A 13,330-nucleotide genomic window follows, 5' to 3' on the forward strand; every position below is an offset into this window, starting at 1 on the left:
TCGTGTCCGTGTCGTGTCCGTATCCATATCCGTGTCCGGGCATCATAGTTCCTAACATTACTGATATTTTTGGGAGTTTAAAACCAGATGAAAATTGAGTAAAATTTCAATGCCAATAATACAAGTTTTCCAATTTTCTATTTACTGTAGTTTTGTTTATAACTTTGAATATTGCATGTAATTAAGTTTAAACACTTGTATAACAGATTCATGAGACTCTATAAGATGAAGTTATTTCTGCATGAGTCTGATGTTTATAGGCACAATAAGCTTCGTTATTATTTCACATATAGAACTTTTTGTTTCTTATAGTAGAAGTTATACCTTGTAGACACCGTAAAGAAAACCTTTATATGAAACTATGTCATAATGTGTTCGTATCATGAAAGAAGTAAAAAAAAAAAATATTCGCCAATGAAAAAGCACTTTTAAAGCATCAAGGTGGCTTAGATAAATATTAGCCATCAGACAAATAATCTGACGAGGCCCATGCTAGGACAGACATAATAGTTGGTTCCTGTTGTTGGCTGTATACAATTTTTCACAGATCGTGAAATATTTCTATTGGTTCTATCTAGATTGTGTTTTAATGATTAAGAATCACACCCACTTAAAAATAATGCTACTTGGACTATGCTGTGAATGATCAACTTCTGCACCTGTTCTTTTTCTTTTGTCTGAACTAAAGATAAATAGGCACAAGCAACTACAAATGTAAGATTGCATACTGCAAAATAAAAACCAAAATAGGGTGGGGTTGGGAATATTAGGATTTAGACAAAGTCCTAAATAGCTTTAGAGAGTTTCTACTGCTGCTGGAGCAGTATTCAGCTACAAACTTAGAAAATGTGAAGATTTTGGGACCCATAAGTTTTGAAGGTTCATCAATCATCATATTCCATAAGTTTTGAATCAAACAATTTTTACTGTGACCTTAATGGAGAGGGCTCTCCTTAAAATCATGCAAACCAAATTCAAGAATAAAAAGAATGATTTTGAATTTTCCATAAACTTTGTTACAACATTACCATAACTATTGTAGGGGTAGAGGAGTTCGATGTGATTGTGTTTACGTTGCATGTGAAATTCTCAATTGTTAAAATGATTCCATTCACAGGACAAAACCATGTCACTGTCTATTATTACAGTGGGAACTGTTGGAACAACATTGATGACAGTTTATGCAGGGAATTTCTGCCTCATGACTCTATGAAAAGCCAACGGATCGGAATGTTGAGGTGAATCTCTGACGTTTACACGTAACTTTAAGGTTATATTCCAGTGAAAAAGTTGTGTGCTAAATGGTAGCTTTTGTATGTAAACCCAATGGGTTGAAGTTTTTATCTTACTAATATTTTAAGCTTTGGTTATATAATTGAAAATTATAATATCTTTCTAAAGGTATAAATTACATTTTGAATGTATAATTTTTAGTTTAAAATTGTAGTATAATGTTATACTAAATTGAAATTGATACACTACAAAAAGTATCAAGATAGTTGTTTTAAAATTGAAATGGTTAGAGAATTAGGAAATGTTTTTTGGCTACTTGCACAAAAAGTTGTAAAACACAAGAAAAAAAAGTAAAGAATATCTAATTAAGAGGGTAAAAAGAAACGTGATATTTTCACTTTCCATATCGTAGGTTCTTAGTATGAATTGGCATATATACACTCTTATGAATTACTTGTATACAAAATATAAATCTTCAAACTAGACTATCTTACTATGGCAAACCATTTGGAGACTTAAACTGAATTTATAGATCTTAATCAAATTTAGAGACTTAACAATCTTGATTAAGTGTTTAGGTTTCGATCTTTTAGTAGTTTTGGGGTTACAATCATCTACTTATATTAGAAAAATCTATATTTGGGATATTGCTTGGTTATATAAAGATTTTTTTTTGAAAAGTCGCGTAATCGTCAAACATATTGAAGTGATTTAGATAGAGGAAATCAAAGACAGACAGTAAGTGATTAAACAAAATGAGAATGAATGATTAACTAATTAACATAAATTCACCTTTTAATAGTTTTAAACAACAAAACGTTAAAAAAACGACATAAGATCATTAAGGGTTGATATGACTACTGTTTGTGGATTGTGGACAAGTGATTGAACAGGTATATCATGTCTGATTAATGAATGAGCATGAAAAAGGTTCATGGGATTGGAGTTCATTTAACCTTTGGCACTATATATAACCGCTGAAACCTATGCGGAGGAATTGTAGTCTTGAATTTGACAAATAATGACTAAAATGCAGGAGGTACACACTTGTCAGAACAATGGTATGGTGCCCAGAACAATAATCCAAAAATTAGAGGATGGAACAACTCTCATTAACAGACAAAAAATTGGCCATTCAACAATAAGTAGCTCATTTTTTGTGTATGCAAGCATCATTTTAAAAGGGTTCTTGTCAAATGTTCTCTGGCTGTAGCCCAAGCTTGAGTTAGTGTCTGCAATATTCAGAAAATTTCTGTTAGATTGATAATCAAGTAAAGTACATGCCATTGTTATTCTAAAAGTTGCTTTGCAAGAATGTGTTCTACAAAAATTGCTATCAAAGGTAATATAACTTTGGGAATAACCTAACCATCTTCAATCTATATGACCATCTTCAATCTATATGACAGAGTTTTGTGTTGTGCATTTGGGTTGTACAGTCCAAAAGTAAGCGAACGTTAATAACAGAAACCAAGCCAAAACAGAGTTGCATTACCTGCTCTGACAATGGGGCATCAGCATCCAAGCTATGAGAGGTCACTTTTTCAGCAATAAGAGTTCCATTTGTTTCAAGTATCATCCTTCAAGGAAAAACAATACTATTAAAAAATTAAACTACTTTTTGGGGAAATAAAAGTTGTGGGTAAGAAATATATACCCTCCATCAACAATCTCATCAAGACACAACAGAATGAGATCCAAGTTCTCAAGTGCCTCTCTTTTGTCAACATTGCTCCTGTATAAAGACACACACAGCGTGATCAGTAAGGTGCATCAAATTTTAGATCCAGATAATAAAGTACAACCAAAAATACCTCAATAGAAGGGTGACTGCATCAAAGAAACCTTGAAGTACTGATGCTAAAATGAGCTCATTTTCATCATCACCACCAGTAACAAAGAAATGCAAGTCTTGTACAAATTTGTAAATGATGATATTGTTCTCAAGTAGTGTTACCTCAGCTGCAGATAATTGTAAACTACAAATCAGTTTCAATAGAAACATGACAAGAATAATAAATGCGGAAGTGTGTCTCTTTCATGAACAATAACATATAAATATCATTAATATGTTATGCTAATAGCTGCTTCGGTTGAACTATTGATTTCATGTTGATTCCTAGCAAGGGAAAAAAGAAAGGCTAATATGCCTAGGGTTGTTAAGGATGCTCCCATCATATGTTTGAGATCAATACAGTAGACTACAGCTGTATATCACTTATCCCCACTAATGACAAGCTAATAACCTTTTCAATCTTATTGCTCATCAATTAACATGAATCATAAGGACAAACCAAAATAATACATATTATAGTAGTCCGGTTGGTGATGGCAGAACTTTTGATACTTATAAAGCACAAAAGGATTTTCTTAAAAGAAAAATGATAAACACCAAGGCACTTTGAGATCCCTCCATTAAAAGCTATAGTCATTAAGAGGGGAAAACCAAAACATTAAGAACTCCACTAAGCATCTCATACCACTCAATGTGAGACTTAAATATCCCTTAAAACCTCATGTATGTATCATAGCACTGCTATTGAGAGCCAATGTCCAAGGAGCTGATGCTCTACCATGCTCAACTAGGCCTTTCTGGTAAGTCCTTCCATAGGTAATCCTTTTTGAAACACCAGCAACTAACTCTAATACAAATGGACAAGGACACAAATGCTTGGGGAACCCTCCCTTCATTACGAGGGGAGAACCAAGTCAGTTATGTATTCCACTGAACATTCTACACTTAGGCATTATCAAAGAGGAAGGCACAATTGAAAAAAAGAATGGCCCAATCAATTTCTGAACTTGGCGTGCAGCCGATAGGAATGCACAGCACAATCATAAGAATGTTCCAAAAGAATTCAGAGAATTTGTGTATAATAATGTGAAAACACCAATTGATATGACTATGTGAGACAGTATACAATTTAATCTATGATATAAAAACGTCATGAAAATACTTTGGTTTATTATTTAGTCCAAGGCTTAACATTATGACTCATATTTTAATTATGTCAAGATATAAGCTATGTATGGAAGTTAATAGAATTCCTGGAAGAAATACCCACAGACAGAAGTATATAAAGATCAAACCAAAGAGCAAAATAGATTAAACAATAACCAAAAACTTTATAACATAAAAAAACATAATCAGATTGATATGGCCACCTCTAGCACCTAATACAAAACAAAATGACTTCATAGATATGGTTGTCAAACTGTAATGCTTACCTTCTGTACGAGCATTTGTCTTAACAGTCTTACTAAATACAAACTTCTCAAAAGCTAACTTTGAATTGTTTGTCGGCCAGTCATCTGAGTAATACTTGACTGCCACACGCTTCCCTTCAGAGTCCAAAAGAAGAATATTTTTTATCAAAGGACACAAACCCTACAAATGTAACAATACAGCATCTAGTCATTAAAAGAGCACTTTGCTTATCACAAATATCTGAAGCTTCTCCCAAATGAAAGCAAATGCAAGCAGAGTGCAACAGCTTCCTTTTTTGACATCACCATTTATGGGAAAATAAAAATCGGAAATCAATAATTTTTTTTCATTATCTGGCATTACCTACCAAGTCTCTATTCACACTAACTTCTCAACATGTACTTATATGAGGAGAAAATAAGAAGGTGAAATGAATTAAGGTTTCCAGTTAGTTAAAATTAGTTTATGTATAAGTAAAAATCAGCTTTTAAAGACTTTAAATGAGAGAACATCTATAAATTAATTTATGCATAAACTAATTTTAAATTGTAGAAAAAACCGAAATTGTTTTGCCTTATTATTTTCTTTTCAAGAACTTATTGAGAAGTTTATCCAAGAAGAGCATAAATCAATGTTAGCAAAACTGCTGCTTAAGACATTTAACATTGGAAAATATATGAAAAATCTCCTAAGTCGAATAACAGAGTATCATTTATAGTGTTTACTTCATACAGTAATGCACAAATATGCTTTCCAGCACATTCACTAATCATCAGACTTTAGAATACATAAAAACAATAATGAATCGTTGAATCCCTTTCTCTTAATTATCATCAATTCTACCAGAAGCAGGTACCATGTTTTCAAAAGTTGATGCAAACCCAGAAACAAATCAACACATTTATGTCTGAAAGTTCAAAAATTAAACACTCAGAGGGAAAATGTTACAAACAGATCTGAAACGAGAGTGAACCTACATCTCAAATTAAAGCACCCACTCCCACGTATATCATTATTCGTACTCCAGATCACTTGACGATCTAACAAACAGTAGCAAAATAAGAACTTTTTGGAAACCCAATCCCTAGATTTACGGGAACAAGTTCGTGCTCCAACGGATCCATCACGAGGGAAAAGAAAATCAAAATTCAACCCATTTTATAGTTTTTCGCGAACCTATCATATTCAGCGAAATATGCATACAAAATTGTGATTTGTGTGCACAAAATATGAGATTTCTGAGATGAAGATTTTGCAGAGAGAAAAAGAGGCTTACTTGAGATGCCATGTCAGAGAGAAGACAATTTTGCACTGCGCTACAAAGTTTGGAATGGAAGATCTGTGAGCAGAGAGGGAGCAAATAAGAAATTAATCTTATTAAGAGAGAGGGACAATTTGGTAAATAAAAATACGTCTCCTTTGTTTTTGTTGGAAAATATTTCTCTTTAGTATATCGATGCTCCAATTTCTGCTAAGGACAAAAGCAATTGTCTCAGAAATAACACTCACGGTTCAAAAACCCCATACAGAAACTGAAAATATAAATTCGTGAATATTCCACAATATCTATCTCTGTCACTACTTTCAAAAAATTACACACAAAAATTATAAGTGGTTTTTAGTAATATTCTTCTTCTTTTTTCTCGACTATAACAACTTTTTAGTTGGATTAAAGTGAAAGAACATTAAATTTTGCATCTTTAAATTAGTTCAATTTGATTTCTTCAAGTTATGTCATTACTTTGAATACTGTGGATGGCAAATGGATTATGAAAGAGATTTACTTTAATAAAAATTAATAGTAAAAGAGAAAAAAAATAGCATCAAATCTTCAAAGTGAATGGTTGAATTGGTGGTTTTCTTAATGTGGAGATATTATTCACTTCAATCAAAATCAGTATTTTAAAACTATTTTCATCTTATTATTATACTATTCTCATCCACTTATGTCCAAAATTTTAATTTCCTATTTTTCTGAAAATAATTATTTGATAAATATGGTCATAATAAAATTTAGAGTATTGAACTGTGATGAATACTGTAACCATAGAATCTTAAAGTTAATTACATTCAACATTATTATTTCAACCTGAAATTCAAAACAGTTTAGAGAAAGAAAAAATAAAAAAACAAATTCAGCTGTGACAGCAATACATTAATAGAAAATAAAATGAAGTTCATCTAAAGTAGAACCAGTCATTTATTTAGGCTTTAACTCTATCTCACTTACTCTGTCAAAGTGGATTTATAGAGTTAAGATATGTTGAAACCCAAATAACAATTTAAAATTTTGATTTGTTATTTAAAGCAAGAAATGGACCATGGTTTAGTGATCCTTCATTTGTAACATAAATGAAGCAATGAACAACAAATACAGTATAATGATGCCCTTATGAAACCGGATTTTGAAGTGTGTTTCACGCGAATCGTAGCAGCAGATGAATCGTAAAAAGTGCAGCTTTTAGTTACGTATTGTTCAGGAACTGTAAGGCTCTTTACATTTTGCCTTTGATTGTTTGGATTTGGAACATGTTTAAGGAACTACCTCAGACAGTTAACCACATATAGATGTAACACTTAGCATCACTCTCCGCAGGTATCACAATTTATTACTCACTTAATCATTCATGTGCAGCTTTTGGTTATCACGCCTTCTGTTGCATGTTTAGGTGGCAATGTTATTGAATTCTTAACTATATCATATTGGAGACTGTTGCATTCTATCATTTGTATTCAGAGCAGAATGGAATCAAAGTTCTACTAAGCTTCCATAGAGTTTGTCTGATAGACAAAAATAGTCTGTGTAATAGAACAAACCAGAAGAATTCTTAACGAATGATAGATTGAATATTCACCAAAAAGATGAAAAGTATCGTTACGCGTGAATACTGTGATCATAACGTTATTATGATATGAATCAGGAACTACTTTCCTGTATTATGTGGTTTTATCAAGTTCTGAATGTTTCAAAATGATTTGACAACTTAGACTAATTCAAGACAAAAAGAATGAAAAATAATCGTTGTATTGTGCAACATAGCAAACTGGAGTATAAATATATCTTAGTGTTTGCATTTACAAAATTGATTTTGAATGATATGAAGAAGCACAACCATATCTTTCCGCATTTTGATCTGTAATTAATTTTCATTGTGTTGCAGAACTCGTTAGATCTATGTAAGCATCACAAGAAGAAATCATCTTTGACCAAGTAGACCTGGAAAAACCCAGACAAAAGATTATAAAATCAAATTTAAGTTCATTAATACATGTGATCAAATATGTGAATATTTATCTAAAATAATATCAACAAAAATTCAATGTGATTTTGTACTATGTAAATTCGAGTGCAATAAAAAAAAATAGGAAATGGGTACTCAGAAAAATGGAGTATGGTTGTGATATGAAGCCTAATCTGAATCACATGATCTCTTTTAACCTCCATTTATGTTTCATGGTCAACTTATTTTGTTTAAGCTGCTGGCACCTACGCTGGTAAGTCAGTGATGAGATAACTAATTGATAGAGAGAGGACTGAAGAGTGCAAAGATTGGAACTGCAAACCTATAACCCCTATAAACTTTTCCTAAAATGAAGATTACTCGGTTCAGTCCATGGAAATGTATGGGTCAGACCTTGCAACCATGCTTTTGGATGGAATCTGTTTGCTTCTTTTCTCTTTTTGTTTCTGTTTTTGTCTTGTTGAGTTTTCAAGGTGTCAAAATCCAACTAACCTTATCAATTCATCTATTCATACAGAGCGTTTGCATTTTTATATTTCAGCATCAGCCTGAGATTTATCTGCTTGACAGTGGTTGTAAAGATAGTGTTGATTTGCCAAACTCTTTTAATACGAGGAGACATTTCTACAAACTACAAAGGGATATTATGTATGAACTTGAGAGGTGATAACATGTCATTACATTATATCAACAATATTTAGCATATATGAACAGTGTTCACGGGCTATAGAAGGAGGGACCACACTTGCACTTCCAGCTCTCAGGCTCATAATTTGCATACTGGATGCCCAAATGGCTGCGCCTGGTGCTGGTGCTGGGAACTTGAATGGCTTCACATGGAACACAACCATAGCACTTGTGCTCACAGCTTGGTGGACTTGACCCTATTTTGCTCACTCCTCTACCATATGCTTCCTGCATTGCCTCTGACGTGCCTATGTCCATGAAACCCTTTAACATAGAAAACACAATGCAACAATGTGTTGGTCATCAGTACACCAAGTATACCACCCAGTTCCAAACAGAAGAGATAAACGCACCTTTTTTGATTCTGTAGTATATGGTGGTGGAGATTGTAGAACCTCTTCTTGGGCTGAAAAGGAAGGGACAACAGTTAACATAGGAGAGAAAGAAAGAAAGAAAGAAAGAAAGAAGCATACCAGCAACAGTTTAACGAGATGATCAAGAGTCTAAAAATGTACACTGAGTTCAAAGTTCTGAGGGCAAGCCATTTGAATGCAATTTTCTTACTACAAGTATGTTTTAAAAGTTTTGGAGGAATATCACTGCTAATTTATAAGTTACTGTTGAGGTATGATAAACCTGCAATTACAACTGATAGAAGGAAGTCAATCTTCAGAACGGTGTAAGTGTAACTAACCTGGAAGAAATGGCTTCCTTACTGCAGAAACCAAACTCACTATTTGCAGTGCTAGCAGAAAACAGAATAATCTTCCTATCATTTTTCTTTCTTCAAAAATGCAAATGATGGATGTGATCAGATGATGTTTGTTGTTGATGGTAATGTTTGGGATGATGTTTGTGTTGATGATAATGTTGTGAGAGACGTGCAGAATTTAAATCATTCATAACAAGTGGCTAGGGATGATTGCTGGAATATATGAAGGGTACCAAAGGAGCTTGCAAGCTTCAAATCCCAAAAAGCAGGCCGGGACCCCCAAACATTCTAAGGCTACACTTTAAAACCTATGCATTGGCCAAGAGATTTTGCTTCACAAGCAAGAGATTCAGTTTTCTTGTCACATAGTTAAAATCCACAGCAATTTTCACCTTCCTTTGACAACTCACTAGGAAGTCCAAAGACTAGTCTTTTTTCCACTGTCTTTCTGCATCTAACCTTGGATAACTTACCTTTCAAAACAAGCCAAACCTTTCTCTCTCAAATCAATCTAAATTAGTAGTACTATTTATGGTGGTCCACTAATTCAGAATAACAGCACCCTTTTAGGGCCTGATTGTCTGAAACACCTGCAAGGCCCCTATAAAGTTCTTATATTTTAGATTAAAAATAAAAAAAATAAAAACTTTGACGTGTAGACCACACACTACTTACAAAGCCTTTCCCATTTCCTGATGCTTTCATTGCCATATGGGGAAGAAAGAAATCAACAACAGAAATCCAGTCATTTAAAGTGGTAAAAAGCACCAGTCTCTAAGCATTCAGTTCTGCAGGAAAAGAAATTTAATGAGTTAGTTAACGAATTAAATAAGGTAACATTCTCAACTTTCCAAGGGTTGGTTGTTGGAGAACCTACACAAGTCTCCTTATTAACATCCAATCTGGGCTATTCCTTTACTACTTGGCATTGAATTTGGGTGTCCCACCTCACCTGCTGGATATTTTCCCGCATTAAATGAAGAGCATATTCCGGTTATATCATTTATTATGGTACAAAAAGCAACATGGAAGAAAGAGAACAAACAAGGCATGCACAAGTAAACAGAGAGGGTTCAGTGAGTTATAGGTGAAGTAGCCATTAAGTATTACTGTTATATTATGTCATTTTTTTCTGTTAAGCATATTAGGCACTGTAAAGTAGACATTATTGTGTTGTAATTGACTGCAGCCAGTTACATAATTTATTATGGTACAAAAAGCACCCTGGAAGAAAGAGAACAAACAAGGCATGCACAATTAAACAAAGAGAGTTCAGTGAGTTATAGGTAAAGTAGCCATTAAGTATTAGTGTTATATTATGTCATTTTTTCTGTTAAGCTTATTAGGCAATGTAAAGTTGACATTATTGTGTTGTAATTGACTGCAGCCGGTGCAGTTTGTGTGATAACGAGTGTTTCAGACATATGCAGTAAATAAGCTCGGTGATGCTATAAAAAAGGTTAGTAAAAATGACCTGAATAGTTCATCCATCAATCATGTTAAAGGACAATCAAGGGAAGGCATGACTCAATAACAAATACACCTATATATATTCATTTTTGTGTAATGTGGGTGAACCCTATTGTCTGGGAATTATTACTTATAGTTATGGGGCAGGTGAGTGATTTGAGTAAAAGGATATTTCAATGTTGATGTGCTATATAGACAAGGAAGCTGATGCTATCTACCTACATACCTGCAGACAGTTGCTAAGAAAGTGACAGAAAAGACCCCTAGTAATAATAATATAGAGTTTAGGGCTGCTGAAAAGGAGTTAAGGAGAAACATGAGGGAGAAAAAAGATAAGCGTTACGAGTTAGATCGTTTGCATGAATATTTGGCTGTTCAAGTAACGTTAATTGGGAAATGAAAGAGTAACGGTATATTCTTCTGTTGTAACTTTTCTATTAATCTTCTTAGTACTTTAAAATAAGTTTCAAATGAAAAAAAGCGAACGCATTTAGTTCTTGTACTAATTAGAATAAGATTTGTAAGAAATTTTAAATCATCCCAAGTGAAATTGGCTGCACAGCATTCTAAATAAATAGGTTTTCAAGTGTTTTAAGACAAACTCTGCATAGAATTCTATTTTCCTAAAGTATAAACTATAGGGATTCTTTGCTCTTGCGCTATTGGGTCAGATATTAGCTTTTATTATATGACGTGGGAACGAGTTCATGCAAGGATTGCTTTGATTTTTCATGAAATATATTAGTATTTACTTACATACTCTGTGCTGCTTAAAGGATGTACAAAATGTTCTCAGATAATGTACGATTTACATTTTCTGCTAAGTGTCTGAATTTGCTTCTGGTACCATTTCCCGCGTTCCTCATATACTACTAATAGAAGCTTCTGCTTTATTGCTTAACATGAATATATGCGTTGGAGTCATAGTTCCAAACACACTTTTAACAGCTAGAAGGTGGAGAGGCCATCATCATATATATATTCTTAAATGCATACATGTCAAACCAAATCAAACTTCCTTGCACCAACCAATAAACTTATCCTTAACTCAGAGCATCATATGCTATTGCTCCATTATTGATACTCTACTGGAATCCAGTACCATAAATGTAATGTTGGTTAACTTACCACTAAGATCAGCTTTATCATTTTTGGTAAGACTTAAATCTGGATCAACAAATATATAATTAGAATATATATTAGTGGATTAAAATATAATTACACACCAATATTAGTGTAATGGAATCCCAAATTTTATTCCATACAGATGACATGTGCAACTAAATGTTTTGATCGTACAAAGTTAAATGCCTAATAAAAGAGTGGCATACTTTGTGAATCATAAATCCTGCCGATGTACTAGATGATGTTACAGATCAGAGTTTACAGTTAAACTTTCACATTGATAATCTACCACCAAACCAGGGACAATTTCTTTCTTTTTTTCTGAAAAGAAGAGGACTCAACGATTATATAATCAGTTGAAAACACAAATCATTTACTATTTATACATCACAATTGAGACAACAAGAAAAGAAAGATAAATGGACAAGCCAAACATGGTAGTTTAGATGGTTAACAACACTAAGAAAAGTCTTCAAACTCCTTGGTTATATAAAATAAGAGCACACCCTAGTCATCCCTTTTTGGTGTGCCAGATTCAGATTCTTTCTTGGGGTGAATGGCCTCAGCAACAGCTTCAATCTCCTCCTTCACCCGTTCAAACACATTTGGCCCTTTAACTTCATCACTTGGAGTTTTCTCATCAATGTCGTCACTTCTCCCATGAGTTTCTTTGTGATGGTGAGGCGATTTGTCATGATGAAATACTGCCTCAAACTCTTCCTTAGCTCTCTCAAAAATGTTTGGAGATTTTACTTCTTTTTCTTCCAAGAAACAAATACAAACAATTTAAATCTTTAATGTTTTTTTGGAAGAAAAAAACAGTGTCACATCATGAATTAGTATATGCATACACCAAAAACATTTAACCAACAATTCCAACCTAAGAAATCAAATAACCTCCCAATCTTCCCCACAAGCCCACAACCAGAAAGAAAGGAAATTTCAGCAATGGCCAAGCAGAAGAAACCATATTATGAATTAGGGCTGAGAGAATTTCTCTTTTGTCAATTTTCTACTTTCACTTCTCGTTAAACAAATCCTTAAAAAGGAAAAAAAGAATGTGAATGTTCGTAATTATAGGTAAAAGCAAAAATGAAAATTGAAAACCATTTTCTTACATTCCCCTCTTCGCTTGTTCAATACAGACCACAACAGATAGGAACTTAAGAATTGAAAGGGTATTACCATATTGTAACCAATTTCAACAAGATCAAGTAAAGGGCAATCTCTTGAAAAAAAAGGTCACAAGATCAGAAACTGCAACAGGTGAAAGATGAAAGCCCACGATAGCCCAGCGTGAATTCTAAGAATTTTCAAACAAAAAATATGAAAAGATGAAAGCTTTGAATGATGATAACCTGAAATCGAGTCATTGGGCTTGGGATCCCTTTCCGCCATTGAAGTTTACGCTTGAGTTGAGTTGAGTTGAGGCCGTTTCTTTCTTCTTCTCTTCAACTTCTTTTATTTATTTATTTTTTTTCCGCTTTGTTTTCTATTGAAATTTCATCTAATAGAAAAAACATGTAAACTTTTTACAGCATGAAATTATTGAAAACTCTAGTTAAACACTATCTACTATATATATATTTAAGAAATTCTTAGTGTAGGGAAATTACTGAAATAGACATTTTAATTTATTGACACGTGGTTAAA

General features: G+C 33.2%; 3 protein-coding genes across 4 annotated transcripts; all 3 read right to left on the reverse strand.

The window, feature by feature from the left end:
* Positions 1 to 2,179: 2,179 nt before the first annotated feature.
* On the reverse strand, positions 2,180 to 5,918 carry LOC114166020 (coatomer subunit zeta-2-like). Its single transcript, XM_028050673.2, has 6 exons — positions 5,718 to 5,918; positions 4,462 to 4,621; positions 3,048 to 3,195; positions 2,891 to 2,968; positions 2,729 to 2,813; positions 2,180 to 2,465 (listed from the first exon to the last, which is right to left on the reverse strand). Exons 1-6 carry the CDS (start codon positions 5,727 to 5,729, stop codon positions 2,406 to 2,408), a joined length of 543 nt encoding a protein of 180 aa, XP_027906474.1. The 5' UTR covers positions 5,730 to 5,918; the 3' UTR covers positions 2,180 to 2,405.
* Positions 5,919 to 7,885: 1,967 nt separating this feature from the next.
* LOC114167658 (EPIDERMAL PATTERNING FACTOR-like protein) lies at positions 7,886 to 11,784 on the reverse strand. The gene is made up of 4 exons (XM_028052774.2): positions 9,960 to 11,784; positions 9,065 to 9,870; positions 8,724 to 8,776; positions 7,886 to 8,634 (listed from the first exon to the last, which is right to left on the reverse strand). The coding sequence occupies exons 2-4, from the start codon at positions 9,144 to 9,146 to the stop codon at positions 8,401 to 8,403; spliced, it is 369 nt and encodes a 122-aa protein (XP_027908575.1). The 5' UTR covers positions 9,147 to 9,870; positions 9,960 to 11,784; the 3' UTR covers positions 7,886 to 8,400.
* A 150-nt stretch (positions 11,785 to 11,934) lies between these two features.
* Positions 11,935 to 13,214, reverse strand: LOC114166185 (uncharacterized). Of its 2 annotated transcripts, none has more exons than XM_028050868.2 (2): positions 13,036 to 13,214; positions 11,935 to 12,438 (listed from the first exon to the last, which is right to left on the reverse strand). In XM_028050868.2, exons 1-2 carry the CDS (start codon positions 13,073 to 13,075, stop codon positions 12,185 to 12,187), a joined length of 294 nt encoding a protein of 97 aa, XP_027906669.1. In that variant the 5' UTR covers positions 13,076 to 13,214; the 3' UTR covers positions 11,935 to 12,184. The 2 variants fall into 2 exon arrangements, with proteins under 2 accessions (XP_027906669.1, XP_027906670.1); XM_028050869.2 differs by having other exon boundaries at positions 12,034 to 12,432; positions 13,036 to 13,175.
* Between the last annotated feature and the right edge of the window lie 116 nt (positions 13,215 to 13,330).

The sequence above is a fragment of the Vigna unguiculata genome, chromosome 10 (genome assembly GCF_037176805.1).
Source record: "Vigna unguiculata cultivar grain cowpea cultivar isolate G323 ecotype 2 chromosome 10, ASM3717680v1, whole genome shotgun sequence".
Classification (NCBI taxonomy): Eukaryota; Viridiplantae; Streptophyta; class Magnoliopsida; order Fabales; family Fabaceae; genus Vigna; species Vigna unguiculata.

Excerpts from the sequence above, each read along its gene's own strand:
- LOC114166020 (XM_028050673.2), bottom strand. Across the intron at positions 3,196-4,461 it reads GACAAATGCTCGTACAGAAG|CTGAGGTAACACTACTTGAG; the intron begins GTAAGCATTACA and ends AATTATCTGCAG. Across the intron at positions 2,969-3,047 it reads GCAGTCACCCTTCTATTGAG|GAGCAATGTTGACAAAAGAG; the intron begins GTATTTTTGGTT and ends GTCTTTATACAG.
- LOC114167658 (XM_028052774.2), bottom strand. The coding sequence starts at position 9,146 with ATGATAGGAAGATTATTCTGTTTTCTGCTAGCACTGCAAATAGTGAGT. Across the intron at positions 8,777-9,064 it reads AAGGAAGCCATTTCTTCCAG|CCCAAGAAGAGGTTCTACAA; the intron begins GTTAGTTACACT and ends CTTCCTTTTCAG. Across the intron at positions 8,635-8,723 it reads ATACTACAGAATCAAAAAAG|GGTTTCATGGACATAGGCAC; the intron begins GTGCGTTTATCT and ends TCTATGTTAAAG.
- LOC114166185 (XM_028050868.2), bottom strand. The coding sequence starts at position 13,075 with ATGGCGGAAAGGGATCCCAAGCCCAATGACTCGATTTCAG. Across the intron at positions 12,439-13,035 it reads GCCCAATGACTCGATTTCAG|AAAAAGAAGTAAAATCTCCA; the intron begins GTTATCATCATT and ends GTTTCTTGGAAG.